Below are 26,989 nucleotides of genomic sequence, written 5' to 3'. Positions count from 1 at the left end.
CTGGTGACACTACTGGCTCTTCTCAGTTCTTGGAGAGTGCCAGCTGGTCTGAGAGGTCACAACTTCTGGCCAGTGAGGGGTAATTCCCCCTCCAAGGTCTGCTCAACACCAAAGCTGGTGGCACAACCTGTCTGTCCCTGTTTGGCCAAGGAGAACAGTGCGATATAAGCGTGTACACCAGCCAGGGATGCCGCACAACCTGAGGGCACCGGGGCAGGTGACAGATTAGAAATAGACACTTGAGGAGAAATAGACGCGGTGAAGAGAAAAATGGGCACTTTTTTTTATAAAACATCCCCGACGAGGCTGAGATGGTGTCAGCGGGAATGGGAAAGTTTGCCGTGACCCCACATTAGCTGGTTTTTAGCAGCAAAACCCTAAAACGCCGTCGCTTTTAGCTGAGAGCAGCAGATTCCCGCCGCCGGCCCCTGCGGCTCTCCCTCTCCGCTTTTCCCAGCCTCCCGGGCGGCTCCAGCAGCGTTCCCGAGCCGGGAGCCGCCGCGGGACGGGACGGGGCGGGAGCGGCCGGGAGAGGGAGGGAGGGAGAGAGGCGGCCCGCGGGGCAGCTTCCTCCCGCTCTCCCTTCCTCGTCCGGCGGCCGCAAGGAGCGGACCATGGCCCGCAGCCGCCGCCGGGAGGGCTCCGCGCCGGGCACAGCCCCGCCGCCAGGCCCCCCCGGGGGCAGCGGGCCCTGGGCTCGGGGTTAGAGCCTCTCCCTCGGCCGGGCGCGGGGCCATGGGCACGGCGTCGTCCCTGGTGAGCCCGGCGGGCGCCGTCGGGGAGGTGATCGAGGACACGTACGGCGGCGGCGGCGGCGAGGCCTGCGAGATCCCGGTGGAGGTGAAGCCCAAGGCGCGGCTGCTGCGCGGCTCCCTGCGGCGCGTCGGCGGCTCCCGGCCCGGCGGCCTCATCGGGGCCAGCTTCAAGTCGACGGCCTCGGTGCAGGAGCTGGAGTGCGTGGCCGAGTACGAGCGCCTGAGGAAGGAGTACGAGATCTTCCGCGTCAGCAAGAACAACGAGGTGGCCTCCATGGTGAAGAAGGAGGCCAAGCTGGACAGGGAGAACAAGCGGCTGCGCGCCGAGCTGCAGGTAGCGCCCGGGGTACTGAGGGCACCGAGCGGCGATGCTGGGGCTGCCAGGGACTCGTCCCGCTTCATGCGGAAAGATGTGGCAGGGAAGTGACGGGTGCGAGGGAAGGCAAGGTGCTGGGTGTGAAAAACCCTAACCACTTGTTTATAAAATTTTAAAAGTTTAATAGTAATAAAATGGTTATAAAAATAGTAATACACTTACAGTAATAATAATTTGGACATTTTGAGTTTGAGATAATATAGACAAAGAGTTACGGACGTCCAGGTACCTTTTTCTGGCAACACGAGCCCGAAAAAGGACACCCGTTAACAGAGGATTAACCCTTAAAAGCAACAGCCTGTTGAACATTCATACACTTCATGCATGATGCATAAATTCCATTCAAACACAGGATTCTGTCTGGTCATCCTCATCTTCTTCCTCTGAATCTTAACAGCGCCTTCGAGGTGGGAAGAAATTCGTTTCTTCTGATAAGAGGGCAATAAATTCTTTTTCGCTGAAAGATTTAGGTATCTTGTGGCTGCTATTTCGCTGCAAGTCCTTTCTTTAAAAAAAGTATCCTACATAGCATCGTTTCTATTTTAGCGTTTTTTATAACCTAAAACTATATTTAACACACTACTTAAGAGAATTAATACAGCATTACTTTCTAACACAACACATATAATATTCATTTTAATATTTGCGAAAAGCCAATCATAAAATAGGCATTTTTCACATTGGGGAAGTGGTGTCCCAGTGCTCTCCTGCTGAGCCGTTGGGATGCCGTCAAAGTGCGCCTCTGGGGATGGGGACCATGCCGTGCGCTGCTGTGGCGACCAGAGACAGGGCATGGCCTGCAGCTGTTCCAAGGGAGGCTTGGGCAGGTTATTGAAAAACATTCCTCACCCAGAGGGTGTTGGGCGCTGGAATAGACTCCCCAGGGAAGTGGTCACAGCACAAGCCTGACAGAGTTCAAGAAGTGTTTGGACAATGCTCCTGAGCACAGGGTGTGACTCTTGGGGTGTCCTGTGTAGGGCTAGGAGTTGGACTCGATGGTCCTCCTGGTTCCCTTGCAACTCAGAATATTCTCTGATTCTGGCTGCCCTACAGTAAGGGAAGATACAGGGTGCTGAGATAATACTGTAGTCAGACCTGAAAAGTAATCTAAAACATCTTACAGGCAATAAAACTCTGAAAAAAATTAAAAACTAAATGTTTTCAGGCACTTCAGAAAACATACCAGAAAATACTTAGAGAGAAAGAAAGTGCATTAGAAGCTAAATACCAAGCCATGGAGAGAGCTGCTACTTTTGAACATGATCGAGACAAGGTCAAAAGGCAATTCAAGGTATGGTTTGACTTTTCTATTCCTAGGAAAATGACCAAAAAAGATATCACTTGTTCACATTCCCCAAATGAACCTTTCTCCAATAGTTTTCATGAGAATCTCTCCTTCTTAAAGATACCTTAGAGTGTCATAGCTGTAGCTGCCTATTTCCATTAAAATAATCCTACCAAAACTCTCTGTAAGAGTAAGAGGAAAAAAAATATGAAATAACTTTATAAATATTAAAAGGAGAATACATCATAAACTAAATTCCTGCATTGAATTTGAACACAAGGCTATATTCATATTTGAGAGTGACAAGAAAACATGAGCTGCAAATTGACACATGCTGAAGTGTGTTCCATTAGTAAATAATGGAGCTCCACAGAGTTCCATTATAAATGTTATACCTTGAATTGTAAGGTGTAACATGTCTAGCTTATATTTTTTTTAAAACTGTGGATTGGTGCATCTCTTTTGGCTGCAAAAATATGATAGTTAGAGACCGTTTGCACTCCCTGCAGAATGACTTGAAGGGCCAGGCAGATGTTTCTGCTTTTCCTTTGCTGCAGATGATACTTTTGCCACCCAAAACAGGCTCTAGTTTTTCACTATTTTCAAGATTCTTCATGTCCTTAATTTTAGTTGTCTGTAGCTACATGTAGTTCATGTTTATCAGATATATAAAAAGAGGATTGGTTCTGACCTAATTTAAGAAAATGAGACTTGAAGACTACTGCATTTCTTTGAATTTAAAACTAGATTCATGTTTTCTTTCCCACATGATGGTAATAAGTTGCAAACAGGACAGCTGGAGATGCTTGATCAATTTCTGTGGTAGGAAATTGACATTTCTGCAACAATAAAATGTAAATATAAGTTTATATGTAATTGTAAATAAAAACACAGGAGCATAAAAGGGAACCTTTGAAAGAATTGTTACATGTAACAATTTTAAAAGACAATAAAGTTTAAAAAGTAAAAAGACTTGTTTTCATTTTTAATGAACATGCTAATGCAGGCTTCTTTCAGAATGGTATGCTAAGGTTTATAATTGCAAAATTTAAAAAATAGATAATTTTAAACTATGGCTTCCTGCTTATTTCTGATTCATGATGGCTTCAGATGGACATTTTCATGCTTTTGCCTGGTAAATGAGTACTTAGAAACTTACTTTTCCAATTGAAAGTAGGTGACTCAGGAACAGATACTGAATTTTAAAACTTTTTTTTTCCTTTACTGCTGGTAGATTTTTAGAGAAACTAAAGAAAATGAGATTCAGGACTTACTGAGGGCCAAACGAGAGCTAGAAGCAAAACTCCAGAGACTGCAGGCCCAGGGAATCCAAGTGTTTGATCCTGAAGAGTCTGATTCTGATGATAATTGTACAGATGTTACAGGTGAGCATTTCATCCCCAACACTTTATGTTGGAACATGACTGAAGTCTCCAAATAGTAAAGCAGAAGACAGATATTTGTGTTGTTTTGAAAAAAGAAATTTTATTAATCCAGATGAAAAGCAACTTAAAGTACTTTGAAGGGTAAAAGCAACAAACCTTGCAAACTTGGTTTAGATTGTGGGAACCTCACATTTCTAGTGTTAGAAATCAATAAATGAAGACAGAGAACTGTCTAGACACAGTTACTTGAACACTTTTTAAAAGTTGCTCCATTAAAAGTTGTTCTTTAAGTTGTTTAAAAGTTGTTCTGAGTTTTCTAGTTTTTTCTGAGTTCTCTTATTCTGTATCTGAGAGATGATATCTCTCCAGCATATCCAAAAATCACACCAGAAACTCGAGGGAGTCTTAGACACTTTGTATGATTACATATGCCAGTGGCAGCTGCTGTGTGTTCCAGAACAGCAGTTAGATCTTTAACAAAGAAGAAGTAGGTACAAAGCTTTGTATATGCTGTATGAGGAATTTACTAACATGGAAAGGATTCAGATGGGTATGTGAGCAATCTATGTAATAGCATGTATTAGGAAATACCCTCAGCCTTTGGTGTCATGGATTCTTGTTAACTTTGGACAAGCAACCATTTAGAACTACAGCACACAAAGGTGTGAGGAAACCTGCTGACAGAAGAAAATTTATGGTCAATGGTATGTGGCTGGAGTATTTAGGAATGACAATTTACCTTGTGTAGTGACAGTGAAGAGGGTTTTTTTGTTTGTTTTCCAATTCTTAGCTGCTGGGGCGCCATCTGAATACTGGAATGGAGGGGTGTTGGGAAGTGAGCCATCCATGGGTAGTATGATGCAACTTCAGCAGTCTTTCAGAGGCCCTGAATTTGCTCATAGTTCCATAGATGTCGAGGGACCATTTGCAAATATAAACAGAGGTAAGTAATGACAATTCATTTGGGATTGTAGGTGTCTGTGGAATTTTTTCAACTGTGCTTAAATAATTGGGTTCCTTCTTAGATCCTTTTCTGTCCACTCTTGGGTAATTTAACTAAAGGATTATTTGGAGTTCTTTGTAAAAATAAAAGGAAATGTGGCTAAGTTATGTTTAATATATATGATGACTATGGTAAGTGTAGCAGTGATTTTAGCAAACAGCAGTTACCAGTGCTTTGTTGTATGTTCCTTATGTTGACAGTGGAAGATAGTGGCTCCTTCCTTCAATATCTGCTGGTGTTCTTTTTTTCCATTTGTATTCAGATTCTCTACTTCCTGAGTATGAACATCACATTTGTATTAGAATAAATTATACCACTGTTTTGTTCATTGGTTTTGCATGGATTTTGAGTCTGCCTAGGGGGCCACTTAAGGAAATCTGATTGTAAGACCAGGATATACAGTTGTTATGTAAATCAATGCTTGATATTTTCTTGTCAATAATTGCTGCTTTTGAACTTTGTTTCCCAAGTGGCCTCTTGTAAATTGGCTTCTGATACTCTGGTTTCCTTCACTGTTGTCCTGGCTCTGGAACCTCTCCTGGATATAGTTGGCTTTTGGCAGTTTTTCCCTTTTTAGTTCAGGCTCTGTCTGATTCTGAAGTCTCTGCCTGCAAAGTGGGAAGGGTGGGCCTTCCCGTGATGGCTCCAGCTTCATATACTAAGCCTTTGATCAACCTGTGTGGTCCTGAGAAGAGAACCTATTCCTATCTTGAAAGAATGACCAGCCACAAAATGAAGAGTCTAAGAAAGTTGAAAAACTCATTGCTTCTGTAGGGAATAAACATACAATGCTGCAGAAAGCAATGGATTCTTTTCTCTGGAAGAGGAAGTTCCCACAGTGTTTTGCTGTCATTTATTCACATGGTCTAATTGAAATACACATACATCTGAAGGACAAAAAAGTGTTTGGTTATGAGTGAACTTATTACTCCTGCATATTGGTACTTATTTTACAACTATCAGCTTGATTTTGTGGAAGCATTTCATCAATCTATTTTAAAGGAGATAACGTTGTGATGATAATATAAATATATTTAACACTTTTATTTTGACACATTGTCAAGTTGTGTGACATTATCAAATGGTATGAGTTCTCAACATTTGTAAAATTTAAATAATTGAGTAAAAAAACTGCTACTATTTTAAATAAAAAGTAGTATTCATGATGTTAAGAGGTAATGACTTAACTGTTATGCAGTGTGATGACATGAGATGATGTCTAAGACTTCATTTTGGGTTTTTTTTTTCATTGGCAGATGATTGGGATGCTGCTGTTGCCAGTTTATTGCAGGTTACTCCTCTGTTTTCCCACTCTCTGTGGAGTAACACAGTAAGATGTTATATTATCAGTACTGATGAGACTCAGCCAGAAGTGACCATCTTCATTAGAGTGAGTACCCTCAAACCTGTGCTCACTTATGTGATGTCTTGTTTCCACTGTGATGCTTGTTCAGAAATTTGTCGAATACTTCTTGAAAGCTTTAGTAGGTGTAGTCTGATTCCAATGAAACCAGTGAAAGTATTGTCAAGGGCTTCAGGGAAACAAAGTGCTTAGATTAAAGAAACTGAGATTTGTTTGGTAGGTCCTTAGTGCTATGCATGGTTAGTAATAAAGCATTGTTGCTCACATTTGCTTTCAGAACTACTCTTCAAAACTTCAGAGAGTCTGTGAAACAATGGGGTACTTCTTTCAAGTCATTAATTTTTCAACAGAGAATGAAAGGCCTCTTCAGGATGTTAGAAAATGGGAAATAGAAAAAAGTTCATTAGTAATTTTGCTCCTGCATTTAACTTTGCCAAGGTGAGTATTTTCCAGGCTGGTGAAACAAATGGCAGCTTGTAATTTATGCAGAGTGCATAGCTTATTAAAATGTATGGGATGCTTTGCTCAGTATGTTTCCTGAGCTAGTAACTTCAAAGTGATACTCCTTCAAACTTCAGGTTTGCTAGTGCAGACACTTAAAAGAATGTATCAGCTTTGTACCATTTTCTTCTTCTTGTAGCTACAAATTCTCTTAAAATACAGCTTGAACAATGTCTTAATAACATACAGAAATGTTTTGCTTTCCAAGAGGAGCTCTCTGTTGTGCATGTGACTATGTCTTAGGAATTCAAGATGGCTGATGTGAATGTACTCAGTGTTTTTCATTTGCTTATCTAGCCTTACACCTGTCCATAGTATTTGGGGTTTATTCTATCACATATTAGTCCCTGGTTTTGGCTGTCTTTCAGACTAATTTCATGGCTCTCCTGTGTGTTACTGTGTGCTGTCTTTTGACAGCTTTGATTTAGTGAAGTCATGATGTTTCATGACAAATAGTGATGGAATGTGGTCTGTTTGTTCAGTGAGTAATTTCTTAACCTTCTAGAAGAAGAAGCATGATTCACTAAAGAAAATACACCAAAGGAGGGATACTTTTGAATTGTGTTAGGATTGTTACTGTTATGTGTTATATGCTGTTGCCAAATAACCCAGTTTTATGTATGTGGAGCAAAAATGTGTAAGAACAAAATATTCAGGGGAAAAAAAACCCCAAAAGTATTAATTTAGAGAACTTCTCTTAGAAAAACTCTGATGAAAATTGTAGTGCTTGTGTAAAAATGGTAATATTTGACAATCTTGTCTGCTATTATCAGAATCCCCAAGTAATATAGTTCCTTTGTGGAACAGCAATAGATATCTGTGGATATCATTCACATATATAAATGCAAAGTGCTTTTGAATTTGGAGGTGTCAAATTCTCATTTTAAATACTATAAAATTTTTCAGACTGACATCTGAAAAATACTAAAGGACTCTTCCTAAAAAGATCAAAGATAGAACAGAACCTTCAGATAACTGCTAGCAAAGCATATATATGATGCTTATTAATCATATGTGAAACCATACTTTTTCCATGCAAGGCAATTACCTTTCACTCGGCATATTGCTATGACAGGAAAAACAGCTTTAAATTTACCAAACAATAATCAAAAAAATTAATACATGGTTTTGCTGGTTTTGGTACAAGTAGCATAAATCTCTCTCTCAGCTTTTTCTTGCTTCAGACTTTTTCTCGCTTCAGACTTTTTCTCGCTTCAGACTTTTTCTCATATTCTCTGTTGAAGTATTTGATTGCTTTTTTGCTATAAATAGATATGACTTTTGAATTAGATTTTGCAGTGAAACCCATCTTCGGAGCTTGTGTTGATTGAACTGTTTACTACAGCAGTGTAATATAGCACAAGAATGCTGATTTCCAATCTAGTTGTTTGTTGGAGGACTGTGAAGAAGCCTTCTTGAGAAATCCAGAAGAAAAGCCCCGGTTAATTTACCACAGAAGGGAGGAAGGCAAAGTCAGTTCAGTCTCAGTGCAACAGTTAATTGAGCAAATTTCTTGCATGAACAAAGCAAAGGTATGACATTTAAAAATTGCTGTAAACAACACTGCATGCTGATAGTCCCAGATTTTAGAAGAAATTGCATTGCACTCATTGCTCTGGCTGCTCATTCTGTCAGCAGATTGATGAAGCTGAAATTCATGAATGTTATGAAATTTTCATTAGCAGGGGAGAAAAAAAAGCCACCACATTTTCACTGAAAAAAAGGGCTATGCTATAAGGTTAGAATTTCTTACCTGTATTTAGGCATTCAAATGGCAAAGTTGTTTATCTGAGGTCCCTCTGTAGCCACTGAAGGGAATGAAGTATACCTTTAGAGAGATTCCTGCTGCCTAAAAATCGATCAGTTATGATCTATTTCTCTCTACAGAGACAATGGTTGAGAACAGATGAAACTAGATGCCCAACTTTTAAAGTCCTTAGGCAAAATGAATCTTACCTAAGGAAGGCAACAGAATGAAATTTAAATGTGTTCCAGAATGTTTTTGTTGGAAGTCCTAAATATTGTTCTCAGTTGGATTCAGAGTTGTGTCATGCTTTTCCCTTTACTTTTTCAGATGATTGACCATGTTGGAGGTATGGAGGAAGGAGCATATGAAATCTATAATTGTGTGGAGAAAATAATTAAACAGGTAAAGTACATCATGCATTTTAGCTTTTTATGTCTATGTTGATTTATGATCTTGAATGATGTCAATGTGATTACTATGTGGTACTTAGGTGTGATTCAAAGTATCTCTCTGTTTTATTGTTAATATCTGGCAAGCAAGAAAATGTGCAAGTGGAAAATAAAACCCCAAACTGAGCAGTGCTTTTATGGACAGATGCACTGGACCATGGGAATGGGTTCTATTTATGGACCTTAATTAGCTTTTAATTTCTCTTTATCCATATCATAGATGCATCCTCTCCTTATTCTTGGGGTGAGTTGTCTCCACTATGGGATATTTTAAATCAATGTCTTGAGACCTGTGCATTCAGAGTTAACTTAGTTTCAATTAATTGCTTATTTATTTATGTTCTTTGCTGCCCTGCAAGGAAATGAACATATTGGTGTTAGTAGAGCCACACTCATACTGAGACTATCAGCATATGTGCTTGCACTACAGTTGCAGTTTTTTCCATGTAATTTCTTTTTATTTAGGATATATTGGGGTGTGAAATGACAGACTTAGAAGGCAAGGACCTGGGTAATAAGGAAGACTCTGCTGCTCCTGAAGAAGAAGTTTTTGGTGATGTATTGTGGGATGCACACGATGAACAAGAACAGATGGAAGCTTTTCAGCAGGCCTCTAATTCAACATGTGAGCTGGGATTTGAGAAAGTGAGTACATTATAAAGGTATATGGATGAAGAGAAAGTATTAACTCACTTTCATCCCTTGTTGGGCAAGATGCATTTCTACAGAAAAAGCTGTGTCTGAGAGCATCCTTAAGGCTATCACTCCTTACGCTGGAAGAAGCCATATGTCTGATATAGATGGCATATTTCTTTTCTGGGAGAGATGCCAATTGGTGTGTTGTTGAATGACATTGATGAAGAAGTAGTTGTTGTGCCTGCACTGGAGAAAAGCACTATAACAGTGTGCCAGAAGCAGAGCGTCCTCCTAGACTTCGGTCATCAATAGAAAACACTCTTGAGTATCTATTTTTAATCCTTCTATTTTTTTTATTTCTCTTTTATTTTCCCTGAGGAAATCCAATCTCTTTCTTGACACCTGCAGTTAGGTCTTTAGGAGATGGTTAATGAAAAGATTTCATCACATCATGCAGTAAAAGAAGAACAAAGGAAACTTTATAGTGGAAAGCTGCTGAATACCTCAGTACTTACTCATTACTGGAAATAATTTTTTAAAACGTTTCAAGTTGTGAGCATCAGGAATAGTTATATGTTGAGAAGATATAAAGAATGTAGGAAGATAAACATTAAAGTTATCACAGAATGTGGTGCAGTAGTTTATTTTGGCAATGTAAACACAAGCATGCATTTTCTGTTACTGCATTTAAATTCTTAGTACCCCCATTTTACCAACACAATATATTCTTTTACTTCACCACTCCTATATTGGTAATGGTTTGGAGAATTGTACTATTTTTATTACATTCTAGAGCAATAGAATAACACAACATTAAAGAAAAAATACCAATGCATATCTAAATGCACCTCTTACTTTGAAGACAAAATATTTCTCCCAAGCAAGGGAAGGGTGTTTTGCTTTGATTTATTTTGTCATCTGCTGCAATATTTTTGGACATTCATATGCTGTAAGAAAGCCTTTCTTTGTATGCTCAAAATAATCATTCATGGCAGATGCCAACTTTTTCCTGGCAAACATATCCAGTGCAGTGGAGTAATTTGGGGAGAGGGCAGGGCATGGAAGCCTGAACAAAGAACACTGTTGCTTTACTATAATAACACTAATTCAGTTTATTACCACTGAAGATTTCATTTTAAAAAAGTTTTGAAGAAAGTGTTAATTAATTCTACACTTTTTAAAAAAGAGATAATAAATTCTGTGGTTTGTTTCCTTGCAATATCTGTTTACACTTGTATTGTATTGCATTTCAGCAGTTTCTTCTTTACCTTAACAAATTGGTACATGCATTTTGAATCAAAATGGTTTACAATACCAGGCACTATATTTCTTCCTTAAACACTGGACTATTTATAATGATTGCTTCTTTTTTATAGTATTTTGAACGGCTGAATGACCTAGTAGCAGCACCAGCACCAATTCCACCATTGCTTGTATCAGGAGGACCAGGCTCTGGGAAATCTCTCCTTCTGTCTAAATGGTAGTTTAAATTTATTTTTTTTTAATATGAATGAAGTTTAAGAAAAGAGTTTCCATTACATTTCAAACATTGTGTCAGTAATAAGAGATAAAATGGGGGCATTTAGAAAGTGCTAACGTTATTGAAGCATCCTGGAAAGATTTGTGGTATTTGAGTAGCTAATTTCATCTGGGCTGCCTTTGACAGCTCCCTGATGGCAGCTGCAGCACCTTATGATAAGGCATCACTTACCTACCTGTCTTTGCACAGCATCACAAAGTGGATTTGATATCTCAGTTGTGTTGTCCTTCTCTCCTACACAAGAAGGGTCTGAAATAAAGAAAGAATCCTCGTCATTTATCATAGACCATAGAATTTTATTGTCACTTGTGTGCTGTGACAAAATTTGCTGATAAATTGATGGTGTCATTGCTTTTTGAAAGTTTAGTGGCACATGACTGTTCAGTGACAGGAAGGGCACTTGCTAATTGCTATCAGTAATGATGAGAGTAAAAATGGAATCTGACATTGGAAGTTCAATTGTAGCTCAGGAAATGTCTATCCTGTTTTGTAAGACAAACATGGAACACATGTAGCTAAGCTACTCTTTGGCAAAACTGATGCATTTTTTTGAGATCTATTTGCAAAATTGCAGTCTATTGAGTCTTCTTTTTTTCTTCTCTTCTTTCATTAGGATTCAATTACAGCAGAAGCATTCTCCAAACACTCTAATTCTTTACCACTTTGTTGGGAGGCCCATGTCTACCAGTTCAGAGTCTGCATTGATAATTAAGCGCCTTACTCTGAAGGTAATGCTGTATTACATGCCCTGCATTGCATCTTTCTCTGTGTGTGTGTGTGTGTGTGTGTGTGTGTGTACAAAGATAAAATTTTCTACAAAATTTTCAGCACCAGTGAAACGTAATACAAATGTAGTAGAAAAATATTCAGGTTCAGATTGGTCAGGGCTCTGGGCAACCTGTTGTGAGTGAAGATGCAATGCCCCTGCATTTGACTAGGTGGCCTTTTAAAGCTGCTTCCAATCCAAACTCTTCTGTGAGTCTATGAAATGTAAGGCATTATAGGATGAGGGGAATCTGATCCTATACACTTAATGTAGTTCAACTAAATAGCATCTCTGGGATATTCATAATAGATCAGCATTACTAGTTATGTTTCCAGTGACCTATAAAACCATATAATTATACTCCTTCCAAAATTCCCTGCCATCTGGCCAATGAGAGAGGCAGGTGGTACATCTTGTGTCTATGTGCTTAGAAACCCAAGGCTGTGCTTGCCACTTGGTACCATCTTTTTCCTAGACTAGGCTCTCTCCTGTATTAATTCAATTTTAATTGTGTGCTAAATACATGGGGAATAAGGATCATTTTTGTGCTAGGGTCTGAACTTGCTTTTTCCATCACAAGAGTATCACTAAGGGCCTTACAGTAGTAAAACCTATAGAAAAATTAATTCAGTTCTGCTATCCATGTAGTTTTCTCATCTATCTTAGATGTTTGCCTGTTTAATCTGTGCAACTTAAAGTCCTTTAAGTCTTCATATTTCTTGTCTGTTGTGTAAAGGTTATCTCTCTAGAATTTACACACTGGGTTCAAGAAATATTCTTTGTTCTGCATAGGCTAGCTTTCTGCCTATACTAGAAGGAAAGAACTCTGTGTGAACTTGACTAGAAAAATTGCCCCCACATCCCATGGAGGTTTTTGGGGTAGAGGGTGAGGTAGGGGGGTAGACCAGCTTTTTCTTTTTTCCCTTTTGTGTCTAAAGGACTTCTTTCAACTATCCTAGCTGATTTTTAAGATAGAATTTCTTGTCACGTTTATAATTCTCAGCTTATGCAACATTCTTGGTTAGTATCACCTCTGACTTTCGATCCAGCTAAACTTCTGGAAGAGTTTCCCCGTTGGCTGGAAAAGCTTTCTGCACGCCATCAAGGCAGCATTATTATCATTATTGACTCTATTGACCAAATACAGGTATGTTTTCAAAATCTTTGCCGCTTGTCAGTCTAACAGGAATCTTGACTATTGTAATAGGTTCAGTCATAGCTGTGTAAGAAAAATATTAGTGTTTGCTTTGCTCTGAAGAAAACATATAGAAAATAGTTTTGTAAAGAGTGCAGTTGAGTTATTTTTGTAGATAAACTTTTTTAGGGTTGTTTTAGTATTTTTCTTCTAAATTTCGTCTTTACACCTTGATTTTTGAGCAGTCTGGTTACATTACTTACCCAAAGATCCAAGGCTGTGAGCTGACTTTCTGGGCATGTAAATAGCCTGGTTTTTATGAGGTGAACATTTCAAGAATAGTATTTTATCTGCTTTATTTAGTGTACAGTTGTGCTGATGCATATAAGTGGGGCATTTAGTACTGTCTAGAGGACCAGATCATGAAAGATTTTAAAGAACTGAAGAATTTAAGACTCCTTTCATTGGGTTGCTCAGTTAATGAAACATAGCAACTTCTGGCATTGTTTTGAACAACCTCTGTGTTAAGAAATGAAATTTTGTTTTTAAGCAAGCTGAGAAGCACATGAAGTGGTTGATAGATCCGCTGCCAGTGAACGTGAGAGTGATTGTATCAGTGAATGTAGAAACATGTCCACAGGCGTGGAGGTATGTTATATTTCTGTGATGTGACAAAGTATCCTGGCTTAGAGTTATTATTTTAAATTGCAGTTACTCATTGAAGAGCAGACAGATTTGTCAAGATGTGGAGATTTAATAGGATAAGATTTTGCAACCTGTGAGGAAAATGAAAGCTTCTCTATTTTAGCTGCAATGACAGATTTTAGATGTTGGAAAACCAGATTTTTGTTTTACTGTGATGGATCTACCCTTATGACTGTATGAAAGATGATATTAAATGCAGTCAGATGCACATCAAGAACTGCAGTACCATGATGTAGATTCAGGATAAGGCTAAAAGTGGAAATTTTACTTCAGATAAATAGAATTTCTTAGTAGCAGGGAACAGCTTCAATTACTGCTTTGATATAAATCTTTTAAAAGCCCTGGAACTCTGATGTCTTTTTTTTTTACTCTTTTGTGCTATTTAATAAGGTTGAAATATGACTTTTTTCTCTCTTACTAAAGGTTATGGCCCACTCTTCATCTTGATCCACTGAATTCCAAAGATGTTAAATCTCTCATTAGTGCAGAATGTAACTCTGCAAATGTTAAATTGACTAAAGAGCAGGTATGCCTGTTGTTTTTCTAAAATACTTTAGTATAACTTTTAATGAAAGCATGGAAAGATTAAATTAGCTTAGCTGCCAGAGTAAAGAATTATATTTAGCTAACTAAATATGATTGCTCAAGATAGCATGAAGTTTGAGTATTTTTACCCCATGGCTCTCAGCCCTGAAACACAGAAGGAACAACATAAATTTTGAACAGAAAAACTGTGCAGTTGCACATACTGCTGTAATTGTGATGCTTTATTTTAGAATACCAGAAGGCTTAACTATGTTTTAATTAATTATTTTTGCATAATACTGTAACAGTCAGCAACAGATTGGGAAAAACAGTATTTTACCTTTGTCCTTGAGACTGATTCTTTAAGGTAACCTTCATGTTGAGATACAATGTTAGACCCTAACTCTGCATCTTAAATTCAAATGAGAATTTTCACTTATATGCTCCTATAGCTGGAAATGTGTTGCAATATTTTGTGTACTGCTTACCATGTTATAGTCTTCAGATGTTGCACATAAAAGAATATCTAGAACTTTTGTTTTCTTCTTAAACAGTGAATGTTTTATTTGTGTGGTTAGTTGCATCTCAGTTCACAGATGATTATTTAAAATGTTGTAGGAGAAGAAGCTTGAGAGACATTGTCGTTCTGCCACAACTTGCAATGCTTTGTATGTCACTCTCTTGGGCAAAACCATTGCTTGGTAAGTTGAGGTGTTTTGGAAATTACTATGGTCATCCCTAGATTACAGGACTTCAAGTAGGTCAGCCTTTTGAAATACTTTCATTTAACACAGAATGAATCTTGTTAGGAAAAAAATGATGGAGAAGTTTTGCTCTCCACTGAACTCTGAATGCAACAGGAACAGAAATTGGAGTTTACCGTTACCAGTTTGATACTAAGTGAATCCAAGCAGTTATATCTATTTGTTTCCAGCTCTTCTATTTTTATTTTATTTTAATTTATTTAATTTCTTCTTTATGGGTGTGTCAGTTGCTTCAGTGGTATTTAAAGGTATTTGGGGAATGTTGGTATTGTGTTGTTAAACAGTTAAATTCAGGTGTGTTGTATTTTCTGATGTACCACAGAGTTTCCCCCACAGATTTTTAAGGCTACAAGGAAGTTCAACAACTGTTTAGTTTAACTTCCTGCATATGGTCCTTAGCCTTGTAATTCCTGCTGTGGAGAAAATTAATCTTCCCTGTTGTGCAAGAGAATACCCAATAAGTGCATTGGCTTCTTATTAACCTAGACTTCATCTTGTTGAGAAAGATGCATTTTTAGTTAAGAGACTCCCAGAAGATGATACACTAATTGGTAATTTACTCCAGGTGACTGATTTCATTATTTTTGTTCATGTTTTATGTTCTAGAAGACTTAATTGCTCCTGAAAATGTGCTTTGTAAATGCATTAAGTGAAATAGCAGCATGTGGTTTTATCTGTATCCATCCTGATGTTCGTCCTTTTACTCCTGCTGGAGAAAAGAACACTGCAGCCTAGGTTTTTTAATAAAACTGTTGCAGCTATTTAGAAAAATCAGACAATGTAACAGAAATTGGAAATTGGCTTGGAAGAACTCACCTCTTCTTTGTTGAAATTTCACCAGGTGCTGTGCACCTTTTAAATCCAGTAGAAATCCAGAGAATATTTGAGATAGAACTCTTCTGTAGTTTCAAATCAATCTTACTCAGCCAAATATAATATGGTAAACCTAACCCTTTTTGTCCTTCTGTTCAGTGTTGGAAATACAGGAAACATTGATGAGATTCTTCAGCAGTGTTGCCAGTGTCAAGACACAGTGTCACTGTACAGGCTTGTTCTGAGATCAATTCAGGAATCATTGCAGAGTGATAAAGAGAAAGATCTTTTGAGAGAGGTAAGCAGAGAATGCATCACTGTTTCTACAGGTAATGAATACTCTTCCCTGTAAAAAGTTTTCCTTGAAGTAAATACAAATTTATATTAGTTCATATGTATGATTCAGAGACTATTGTGTATTATTAGTATACAAGGGACAATTTAATTAGTGTAATTACATCTATTGGATAATTATAGAATGTATGACTGCTTTGTGTTAAATAACAACTGAGCTGTTGTCTCACAGAATAAAGCAGAGCTTTTTCCTTATGATGTGATACAGAATTAGCACTTCCTTGCTGATCACTACCATCATCTAGTGATTAATTACATTGAGCATAGTAAATGCAATCAAAACATGATGTCTTATGAATACAGGCATTGCTTATTACATTTCTGACTCCTCTTCCTACCTTTGCAGAATTTCCCTCTTATGCAAAACATTTTCTAATTAGTACACAATACTCTTTACTTGCTACTTCTTTGGTTCTGGCTGCATGAAGACCCTCAGCATATTTGACTTAGATGAAAGTTCCTCATGATAATGGAGTTACTCTCTCCCAGTGTTTTAGAGGAAAGTCTGAGGGGCCATTTGTTGATCTCAGAGTGTCCCATTTGGTGCTTTATCTATTAGAATATTAAACCATTAACACTGAGGTCTCTTCTTTGAGAAGATGGAAAGGGCTTGTATAGGCAGGGTTTTTCCTTTGGCTATAAAATAATCACAGTGATAAACAGCATTTTTCTTGAGATTTCAGTGTAATTAGGCTCTCCGGGAAATATTGCTAACTGTGTGAAATCTTGTTTTCTGCTTTGTGCAGATCCTGTGTGTCATTGGTGTCAGCCACAATGGGATGAGTGAGTCAGAGCTGATGGAGCTTTATCCTGAGCTGACTTCTGCAGTGCTGGCCTCACTTCTCCATAGCCTGCACAAAATGTGTCTGCTGACATATGGCTGTGGTTTGCTGAAATTCCAGCACCTCCAGGTAAAGTTTGTAATTCTAAACATGTGCAAGGGAAACTCCAGCTCCTGGCTCCAACCCCTGTTTTTTTTAGACAAGTTCTGTTGTTAGCTACCTAGGCCTTGAAATGCATGTTTGCTCATTCATTCTCCTTAGATTTAGAAACACCTTGAAAACTACCAGAACTGTGATAAACCAGTATTGCTGAAAATCTGGCCTTTCAAACATTCATAAATTTCTAATCTATTAATTGTTAACTCCATGTATCCTAGAAAACATTGGCTTCCCAAAAAAACAAGAAGAGTTGAAAGGAATATTGCTTGAATAACCAGAGCTGTGGTCTAATGTAAGACAATTTGTTTGTAGTGCCTTTGTCATTAGAAGATTTTCAGTTCTACAACATGAGATGTGTTTCATCACCCTGTGTATCATCAGCACTTAAACAAATTAAATGCATTCTCTTTTTTTAAATTATCCTCTCTTTCAGGCTTGGGAGATGGTAAAACTAGAGTATATGGAAGCAGGTGAAAATGTTATTTCTGCCTATAGACAAAAACTAGTGGAATATTTCACCATGCAGTTGAGGTAGGTCAGAATTCTTCAAGAAGTGCTAAATTGCAGATTTCATGCCTCATAGATATTTTGGTTTCTTCATATACTTTCTTTGAGTTTAGTAAATTATTATCGCAAAATAACTATGCAAAATTGTCAGCTTAAAAGTTTACTTATTGATATGTTTCTTTTTAGTCTTGGAAAAGAATGAGGTCTGTGAAGGGGAATGGGTATATGATAAAGTGATTGTGTGGAAATGTAGGCCCTGAATTTATACCATATCAGTTATTTTGTGGTCTTCATCCCCCCATGGATTTTTAACTCCCAGTAAATGCTAGGAAATTTGGGTTTGATTGGGACTTGAAGCAGAAAACCACTTGTGTTCAGCAAGCAATTAGCACATAGATAAGAGGAGATCTGGTAGGACAGCTGAACATCTACAAGTTCATATCCAGCTTGAAAACTGATTTGCATTTACATCCCAATTAGTGTCCCAGCTGTGGGCTGCTGTTTATTGCTCCTCCAAGCATCTGCTGTTGGGTAGGAGGAAACCAAGAGGGCCACAGTGTGCCAGACAAAGGAGGCACAAAGGGACAATGGGCTGCTGCAGGGCTGCAGTCCTCCTGGCAGGCGTAGATTAGCCCATATGGGATGGAGAGGCAGCTTCCTGTGGAGTGCCTGGGGATTCCAGTGCCTTCTGAGGTGAAATTAAAATGAACATATAACAAAATGGAGGACATAGGCCTTACAGTAATCTGTCCAGACATTCAGGTGTGGAAATTGTATGCTTGCCTGGTTTTCACAGCAAATTGACAAGATGCTAGGCCTGTCAGAGTTTTAATTTACATTTGTTTTTCTCTCAATAGTCAAGACCGAGTGACTTGGAGAAGTGCAGATGAACTTCCCTGGCTCTTCCAACAGCAGGGTGATAAGCAGAAGCTACACAAGTGTCTTTTGAATCTCTTTGTGTCCCAGAACCTTTACAAAAGGTACAAAGGTAGAAATTGCTTTGGCCATTATAAACATTTCATAGTAATTTTTTGTCAATATAAATGAGAAAACGACAGATTCAAATACTTAAACAGTAGAGGCTGAAGTGCTAAATGATGTTTCCATATAAATAATGTATTTTTTTCTATTCTGCTACACCCTGGGGGATGGTAAAGGAATAAATATCGCTGTTGAATAGTGTTAATCTCCATGGACTGTCTCTGTAGATGCTGTAGCATAACAACATTTGTGCATGTAGGCCTTTTATTCCTAAGCTAGCATCAGTCTGAATAGAGAGGTATCAGAGATAAGATTCTTTTCCTTGTTAAAACAGGGGACATTTTGCAGAATTGCTGAGTTACTGGCAGCTGGTTGGGAAAGATAAGAGCTCTATGGCAGCTGAGTATTTTGACTCTCTGAAAGAATATGAAAAAAGCAGTGAGGGAGAGGAAAGTATGATCTGCCTGGCTGATCTTTATGAGACCCTGGGACGGTTTCTTAAGGACCTAGGTCTTCTCAGTCAGGTAAGTACATTTAGAGATTGTTGTAACAGCAAAAAGGCAAATGAAGCAGAGCTCAGTGTGTGCTTTCTGTGGCAGTGGTTAAGTTATTGGAGCATAGAGGATGCTGCCTGCTGCCCTCACGCTCTGGACTTGGCTGTTCCAGGCTGTAGCTCCTCTGCAGCGCTCTCTGGAGATTCGAGAGACGGCGCTGGATCCAGACCACCCCAGGGTGGCACAGTCACTCCACCAGCTGGCAGGGGTGTATGTTCAGTGGAAGAAGTTTGGAAATGCTGAACAGCTGTATAAGCAGGCACTGGAAATCTCTGAGAACGCCTATGGAGCTGAACACCCTCGGGTGGCCCGTGAACTTGACGCACTTGCAACATTGTACCAAAAGCAGAACAAGTAAGCTTAATTACACTTCTGGTTTTGTTTTATGTGGAGGTAGTATAAAAAAAAATTACCAGCAAAAGTTTTTTTCCTGAAGCTAGAATTTTTCTTGGATTTTTTTTCCAGTTTCATATGTTTAAATGCAACCATGAGCATCCCCTCTCTATTCTTGTAGCAGTTCACATAGGAGGGGCCAACTTTTGTGCTTAGTTTAACAAAAAACTTGCAGAGATGAAGGAGAAGTATTGTCTGTCCCTAATAATTTTGTAAATTTTATATTTGAAAATAAGCGTGATTATTCTCAAGAATCTTAAATTTTCAAATCTGTACACTTAAGTACCTTAGAATCTTTGCAGGATGCTTATTGATACCAGATTTGACATTCTTCTCACACTTGAAATAACTACTTTCAGATATGAACAAGCTGAGCAACTGAGGAAAAAGTCCTTCAAAATACGCCAGAAAGCAGCAAGGCAGAAAGGCAGTCTGGTAAGGCAGTACTTGATATTTAAGAAGAGGTACAGGCATGTTGCTAAACAGATGATAAATTCTGTCTGCAGAGCTGGTAATGCTCCAGGGCTTTTGATAATTGTGGGCGTAGCTAGTGAAATATCTTAGCAGCAGCTTTGGTAACTTTCAAGAGTCCTTTCAACTCTGCTAGAAGTGGAGATGTATCAGTACAACTGGAATGGATTGGAAGTGGAAAAGAAAGAAGTGGATATATACATTTCAGAGGTGCAGAATTACAGCCAATACAATTGTGTGTCAAAATCACAATGGCAAAAGGTGATATTCAGAATAGTTGAGGCATTTATCCTACTAGTGAATGCAGTGCTTACTGCAATGGAAAATCCTGGTAAATATATTAGGTGACATACAGAGTTTTCCCCTGTTTTCTTCTCCTGTGTTGTTTTTCAGCTGCAGGGTTTCTCTTGTCATTTTTGAGCTAAGAGTTTATCATGTAATGCCTGTATGTAAGAGTCCAGCTAATAACTCCAGAGCTCAAGTTGTAGCTCTAATGAAAGTAGTCAAAACCCATAATCATGTTGCTGTTTCCACAGTGATTAAATAAGAATGAATTTGGCTCATGAATATTTGGTCTATTTCTGTAATGAGTTCTTCTGCAAAAATATTTTAATCAAAACTGCAAAGACCAAAAATAAGCAGAGTGTGTAAAAACGATGCACTTTTTACTTTGATTTATTTTGTTTGTAAGCATCAGCTTGTTTGCCCATTTTACACAGATTGATGTGAAGCCTTGAGTAATAATATTTTATATGCATTTGTATGTGTTTAGGATTGAAGGCTAAATTGATTTTAAGTTTCGAGGTTCTAAACCTAAGAATTCAATCTGAATTCATTATTTGAACTGTGGAGTTTAAGCAAATTAGCATGTCTGATACAGGGAGAGAGGTGTGACTGCACAGTAACTTGTATTGCTTGAAAATTTTCACCAAAATTTCACATTTTTGGTGCAATTTGCTGATAGATTGTAAGTAAGCATTTGCCATGTAGCTCAAAAATAGAACTTAAGGAGGATTATGGTGCTACTTTGGCATCAAACTAAGTCTTTTGGTTTTCTGTCTTTAGTGTTAAACTTTAAGGGTACTGGTGACTGGCTTACATCTCCTTTTTGCTGTAGTGTGGCTTTGCTCTCCTGCGTCAAAGAGCCCTGCAGCTGGAAGAGCTCACGTTAGGCAAGGATACATCAGACAATGCTCGAACCCTGAATGAGCTTGGAGTCCTCTACTACCTGCAGAATAATCTTGAGTGAGTTGTACTGATTGTGACACATCCACAGAGTGATCTCATGTCTGCATGAGGCAGAGCAGGGAGATCTAGCTCTAAACGCAGACACATGATCAACTACTTGTCCCTTATTCATTCTGCTGGGTTTTGCTCACTGTGAAATTCACTCCTATTTTCTGTTTGGTGCTGTTGGCATGTAGCTGTTTACCAAGTCAGTGCACTTCCTGCATTCAGAATTGATGTTCCACAGTTAATTAGTCTTTGTTGCAAATTCCAGTTCTCTCTCAAACTTCTGCCTTCTCTGCTCAGCTTCACTATTTTATGACTCTCCTTTACAGTGTTCATCTTTGAACAGCAAGATTGTTGCTTTTCTATGACAGTATTACAAGAAGTCATGACCTAAATATTCATTGTGCCTGTAATCCTTCAGCTTTTACCCTGACATCCTGCTAAAAACCAGAAAGGGCCAGAAAAGCACAAAGGTGTTCTAAAGGCAGACAGAGATAAGCAGGGGTGTTGAAGAAGGGGAATAAAAGGTGCAAGATGGTTCTGATTGTATGTTTAACCACTCTTCACATCAACTTCTTTAGCTGACAGAGGAATCCAAGCTATGTGTTGTGAAGGAACTGTAAAGTGACCTAAATCCCACTATACTGAACTGAGTCTTTTCAGAGAATAAAAATGCCCAGCAAAAAAGCAAAAAGCATAGAGTGAGTTCTGGAAGTATTTTTACTTCCAGTTCTTCCATACCTGATGTTTAATGCACCTGTAGCTTTTGGATAATTACAGAAGTATGTAGTTATTTAGGATCTGCATACAGAATCATGATCTCTACAGAGAAGGAATTGGTTTTTAACAGTTCTTAGACATGTGGGATTTTCATCAGCTTACCCTCATGAAATGACTGATTATAGAGGAGCAATATTTTATCTAATCTCATACAAGATTGTTTGATATTCCATGTTATTCATATGTAGTTCCTGTTAAATGCAACCTACTTCAAGAGTAGCTGTATCTCCACTATTTCATAGGTGAGAAAAGGTATAAACTTTGTTCTAGTGGAGGTTTAAGGAACTTTTTAAAATGGATATTCCTGCTCTGAACCAGCAAGTCCAAGACTTCATGTTGTTAAAATGAAATCAGCGGCAGAAGGATATATCACTTAATGAATAATTATTTGTCACAGATGATCTTCCAGCCCTTGCACCTTTTGACACTTCTCTAAGAGCTCCAGAACTGAACCTACAGTTCTGTGTATAAATGGTCTTTTTTTTCGCTAACATAAAATGGATTTTTCTGATTTACTAAGCTGACCTCTTGAGAATAGCATGGCAGGGTTTGTGTGGATGTCATGATGAGGAGCTGCCTAGTAATAATGGATGCTATCAGTCTTATGGGGGATCACCTGTAGTTTTGATAGAGGAGCTGCTGTAAAGCTGAAATGAAATAGTGGCACCCTACTGTAGTGAGATAAAATGTGCTCTTTGCTTCAGTGGTGACATTACAGAGTCTTTTCTACTTTGTCAGTTCTGAACAAATTCTATTATGAGTTTCCAAGGCTGAGTTTGTTGTTTCAAACAGGCACTTCAGCCTGTACAGATGTTACCAGCTTTAAAATATTGATGAGCAAATCTGTTGTGTAGGACAGCAGAGCTTTTCCTGAAGCGCTCCTTGGAAATGCGGGAGCGAGTGCTGGGATCTGACCACCCAGACTGTGCACAGTCTCTGAACAACCTGGCAGCCCTGTACAACGAGAAGAAGCACTATGACAAGGCTGAGGAGCTCTATGAGAAAGCTTTGGACATCAGGAGGAGAGCCTTAGCTCCAGACCATCCCTCCTTGGCTTACACTGTGAAACACCTGGCAGTGCTGTACAAAAAGATGGTGAGCACACACCTGGTATCTCTTCTGACCACCAAAATTAACTGTAATGTCTTTGTCTTAATGGAAAAATCATGTTTGAGGGTGTAGGAATAGTTGTTTTTACACAGTGACCTTAAACTTTACAGTCACTTTAAAGGCAACTTTTAGAATTATGAGGGAGATAGCATCTCACAAATAAACTGTCTGGCTGAGCCACTTTCAACTTCTGTTGACTCAGTGAAAGATGAGCATTACTCCTGTGAAAAACGCACTCAGTGGAGGAAAATTAACAAAAGTATAAACTTCTGCATTTTCTAATTTCAAAATGTGTCATGAATATTTGTGTTTGTATGTGGTTGTTGCAACCATTAGTTTAATAGTGATATATTGTTTCCAACAGTTGAATCACGATGAATTTCTGTGGGTTATAAGAATTTTATTTATTTTATGTTTTCACATTTTACTGTTCTTCCAAGAGAAAAAAGACCCTGATAATCTCTTGGATCAAATTTGCTCATGTTTTTGCTAAATAATTCTTACCCGCTATTGTCTGCATTAAATGGTTTTGGGTCACGTTATTTTCTGCTCACTTCAGCTTCTGATTTTCATTCTGCTGGAAGTTGCAAAACCACTCAATATTTGCATCAAAAACCTCTTTGCTAGTTTGAAGGAGCACAAATTAAAAGTCAGTGGAGACAATTATTTTGATAAAAGTACAACTGAAAATTCTTTTTACAGCCTTCTCAATGAGACACTTGTGGGCAAAAAATAAATTAAGAAAGGAAGAAATAGACCTAGCTGAGAAACACATTAACTGAGAGTTGAATATGCCCAGTATTTTGGAAAATTAGGTTCTAATAAATAGTCATGATAAATAATTTATGCAGAATATGCATATTATTTAGCAAAGTTATCCCCTTATTCTAGAAACAATTCGATCTTCTCCAAGGCTTTTGTTTAAAATAGGTTTTGCTGTTACCATCTTGATATCAGAGAAATTAATCATTTTTTTCATGTTATTTCTAGGGAAAGCTTGACAAGGCTGTTCCTCTGTATGAGCTAGCAGTAGAAATTCGACAGAAGTCATTTGGCCCAAAACACCCGAGTGTAGCAACTGCTCTGGTGAACCTGGCTGTCCTTTACTGTCAGATGGTAAGGTTTCCATGCCCAACATTTATTTTTTGTGTCTTAGGCTTTTTTATGACTTGTACCTAAATGAAACTAAAGAAACTTGATCGTATTGAAAAGGGAAATTCCTTATAATATTTGCCAATTCTCGGGTTCCTTTTTAAACGTTGAAAGCATATTTGGCAAGAAAAATGCATGCAGGGTAAAAATAATTGCTGTGAATGGTAGGCATGATACTGTACCTAAGATGCATTGATACTATGTTGGCAAGAAAAAGCCTATGTATTACACATCTATATCAAAGAAATACACACCTGTAACAAAGAAACTTTCTGCTACCCAAAGAAAAAGCAGATTGAAGCTTTGCCTCTCTATGAACGCGCACTAAAGATTTATGAAGACAGCTTTGGCCAAATGCATCCTCGCGTGGGAGAAACACTGAAGAACTTGGCTGTGCTAAGGTAAGATAATATGCTTCAGCCCTATAAATGCAAATAACTGCATGAGACAAAACATCTGGGCTTGTGTACTTTCTAGGAAAGTATAGTTTAAGTACACTATGTTGATAGTATGGTGTATATTTAAATTTAAATGAATTGAGAGACTTGTTTTATTTGCTTGTTTCAACTTTGTTTTGCTCTTTTCCAAAGCTATGAAAGGGGAGACTTTGAGAAGGCAGCTGAACTTTACAAGAGAGCTATGGAAATAAAAGAAGCAGAGACTTTGTTGATAGGTGGAAAAGCAACTTCTCGGCACTCATCAAGTGGAGACACATTCAGCTTAAAAAGTGCATTATCACCAAATGCTTTGCTGGAACACGGACAAAGGTGATACAAACCTGCTCCAAGAAGAGGCAGTGCCTATGGATATTTTCAAGTAGACAGAAAATTACTAAGATAAATCCATTTTTCCAAGGATTTGGTACTGTTTTGGGACTGACACCCGTCTTCATGAATTCTGCCTTAACTTTGCAGACTGTATGGTACAAAGTGAGCTGCTTTCATTGTTCATAGGTACACACATTAGTTACTAGCTCAAGTTGTAGCTAATACCAAAACCATGGACTTGATGCCTCCTAGCCCAGGTGCTAGGACCATAACAAATTAAGCTGAACCACTTGTGTAAACTCTAAGAGGCATTTCTTACTTCTGTGTTGTAACAGCATGGCTTAGAGAATTTGTGTATTTTTGTATCATCAATACCTCCTGCCTTTTTACAAGCCTTTAAAGTTGTTTCTGAAGAAATAGTAATTTTGAAAAAACTTTGAAAATACTGTTTAACCTCAAGTTTTACCTGCAGGGTTATTTCAGCTTAAGTAAACTTTCATTCAAGGAAGTTGTGCAAAATGAAGTGGTTTCCTTGGGAAACTAGGATATCTAAATATATCATCATCATCTACAGTTAAAGCTGTTGAGGAATCAGAATGAATATGATTATGGCCAGATTTCCTGTTCTTAAACCTTTAGTAATACATCTACTGTTTAGTCTTACTGAATCTCTTAAAATACAAGAATGTTTTTACTAGCTGGGAAAACCTAGTGATGCAAAGTAGATTGCCATCAGATAAAGAAATATTAATCAAATCTACTTGCCTGTTGTATTTCTTAATACCTGAGTCATTGGAAGAATCAGTCTGCGTTCTATTCTCATTCAGTTCATAAATGTATGCATCAATTTAAATACATACTAAAAAAAGACTTTTTTATAAAATAAGAAATGTAAGTGGAAAATTATTTGAAACCCTACTATAATACTTCAGAGGCAACTAATGTTAATTTGATCCAGTTTCAAAAATGCAAATGGCCTTCACTTCAAAGGAATACTTGCCTTCCAAGTGTTTTTTCTCTTTTATAGTAGAATTGAATATTACTCATTTCAGCCCTTGTTACGATTAGGAGAAATTTAGTATTTTGGTAATGCAATAACTTGGCAAAAGAAAAGGTATATAAAACTGACAGCACAAATATAAAACCCAAATTTGATTTTTAAGATCAAGGTTTAGTTGAAAACAAAAATCAAAAATAGTTAATGAAGGTGTTACAATAGAGGACTAAGAGTAGACACTTTGAAATAGCTCTCTGGATATTTTCCTCTTATTCAGAAAATGGGTTTGTAAACAAAGCAAGGGTTTACCACTCTATTTCAACTACCTTAGAAAGTTTTAAAAACTGGAAAGTTCCTTGCAGGATTGTCACCAACTGAGAAGAGGGAAAAAAGGATAGACAGACAAATACACAAGCAAAAACTCCCAAACAAAAATGCCCAACCCCCCTCCCCTCCAAAACCTCAACCTACTTAGCTTGTGTGTGTTTATGTTGCCTGATGTTCTTAGACTCAGTAATTCTCTCCTCTAAAGAGTTACCAGCTGCCTGGTCTAGCTTGTCATGTCTATTCTGATTTTAACAGGTACAGTGGTACATCTTCCTCTCCTGAACAGTTTCCCTTATTGTAGCTAGTTTAAATAAGAAGTTACTTTCTAGAGCCTCGGTGTTACTGTTGCTGAACTGTTACTCTTCTTCCATTGAGTAACTTCTCTCCAACTTCCTCATAGGTTGCAGGGTTGGTTTTGGTATAAGAAAAAGAATTAAAATAAAAAATTAGTCCCTCAAAAGCAGCAGATCCCAACCATCCATTGTCCTTTAGCAAAGAGGGTGAGGAATCCATGTGCCTATCCTGTGAACCCAAAGAAAGCTTACAAGACCACTTCCATGGAGCTGTACCTCATGGACAGCAAGGAAAAGTCATTTCTATACATGGGATATGCCAGATAATACTTCTGTGTAGAACTCCACCTCAAAGCAGAGGGTCACCAGTTTCAATGGGGA

The 26,989-nt window shown here is 38.1% G+C and overlaps 1 protein-coding gene across 1 annotated transcript; it reads left to right on the top strand.

The window, feature by feature from the left end:
* The first annotated feature begins 581 nt into the window (after positions 1-581).
* NPHP3 (nephrocystin 3) lies at positions 582-25,751 on the top strand. Its single transcript, XM_064704795.1, has 27 exons — positions 582-1,089; positions 2,297-2,422; positions 3,651-3,801; positions 4,592-4,744; positions 6,061-6,194; positions 6,445-6,605; positions 8,053-8,200; positions 8,743-8,817; positions 9,330-9,509; positions 10,877-10,980; positions 11,654-11,768; positions 12,810-12,953; positions 13,492-13,589; positions 14,070-14,172; positions 14,790-14,872; positions 15,908-16,046; positions 16,849-17,013; positions 17,477-17,574; positions 18,408-18,530; positions 18,866-19,055; positions 19,198-19,439; positions 19,838-19,913; positions 21,067-21,194; positions 22,817-23,057; positions 24,063-24,188; positions 24,510-24,625; positions 24,815-25,751. The coding sequence occupies exons 1-27, from the start codon at positions 736-738 to the stop codon at positions 24,993-24,995; spliced, it is 3,954 nt and encodes a 1,317-aa protein (XP_064560865.1). The 5' UTR covers positions 582-735; the 3' UTR covers positions 24,996-25,751.
* The last annotated feature ends 1,238 nt before the right edge of the window (positions 25,752-26,989 follow it).

Source organism: Zonotrichia leucophrys, chromosome 2 (genome assembly GCF_028769735.1).
Source record: "Zonotrichia leucophrys gambelii isolate GWCS_2022_RI chromosome 2, RI_Zleu_2.0, whole genome shotgun sequence".
NCBI classification, from domain to species: domain Eukaryota; kingdom Metazoa; phylum Chordata; class Aves; order Passeriformes; family Passerellidae; genus Zonotrichia; species Zonotrichia leucophrys.
Note: the sequence above shows the minus strand (reverse complement) of the source record. Positions and strands in the feature narration are given on the sequence as shown.

What these genes read in the sequence shown, in the direction of transcription:
- NPHP3 (XM_064704795.1), top strand. Translation starts at nt 736, where the DNA reads ATGGGCACGGCGTCGTCCCTGGTGAGCCCGGCGGGCGCCGTCGGGGAG. An exon ending in CTGTCCTTTACTGTCAGATG is followed by an intron (nt 24,189 to 24,509) that starts GTAAGGTTTCCA and finishes TGCTACCCAAAG; the next exon opens with AAAAAGCAGATTGAAGCTTT. An exon ending in AAGAACTTGGCTGTGCTAAG is followed by an intron (nt 24,626 to 24,814) that starts GTAAGATAATAT and finishes TCTTTTCCAAAG; the next exon opens with CTATGAAAGGGGAGACTTTG.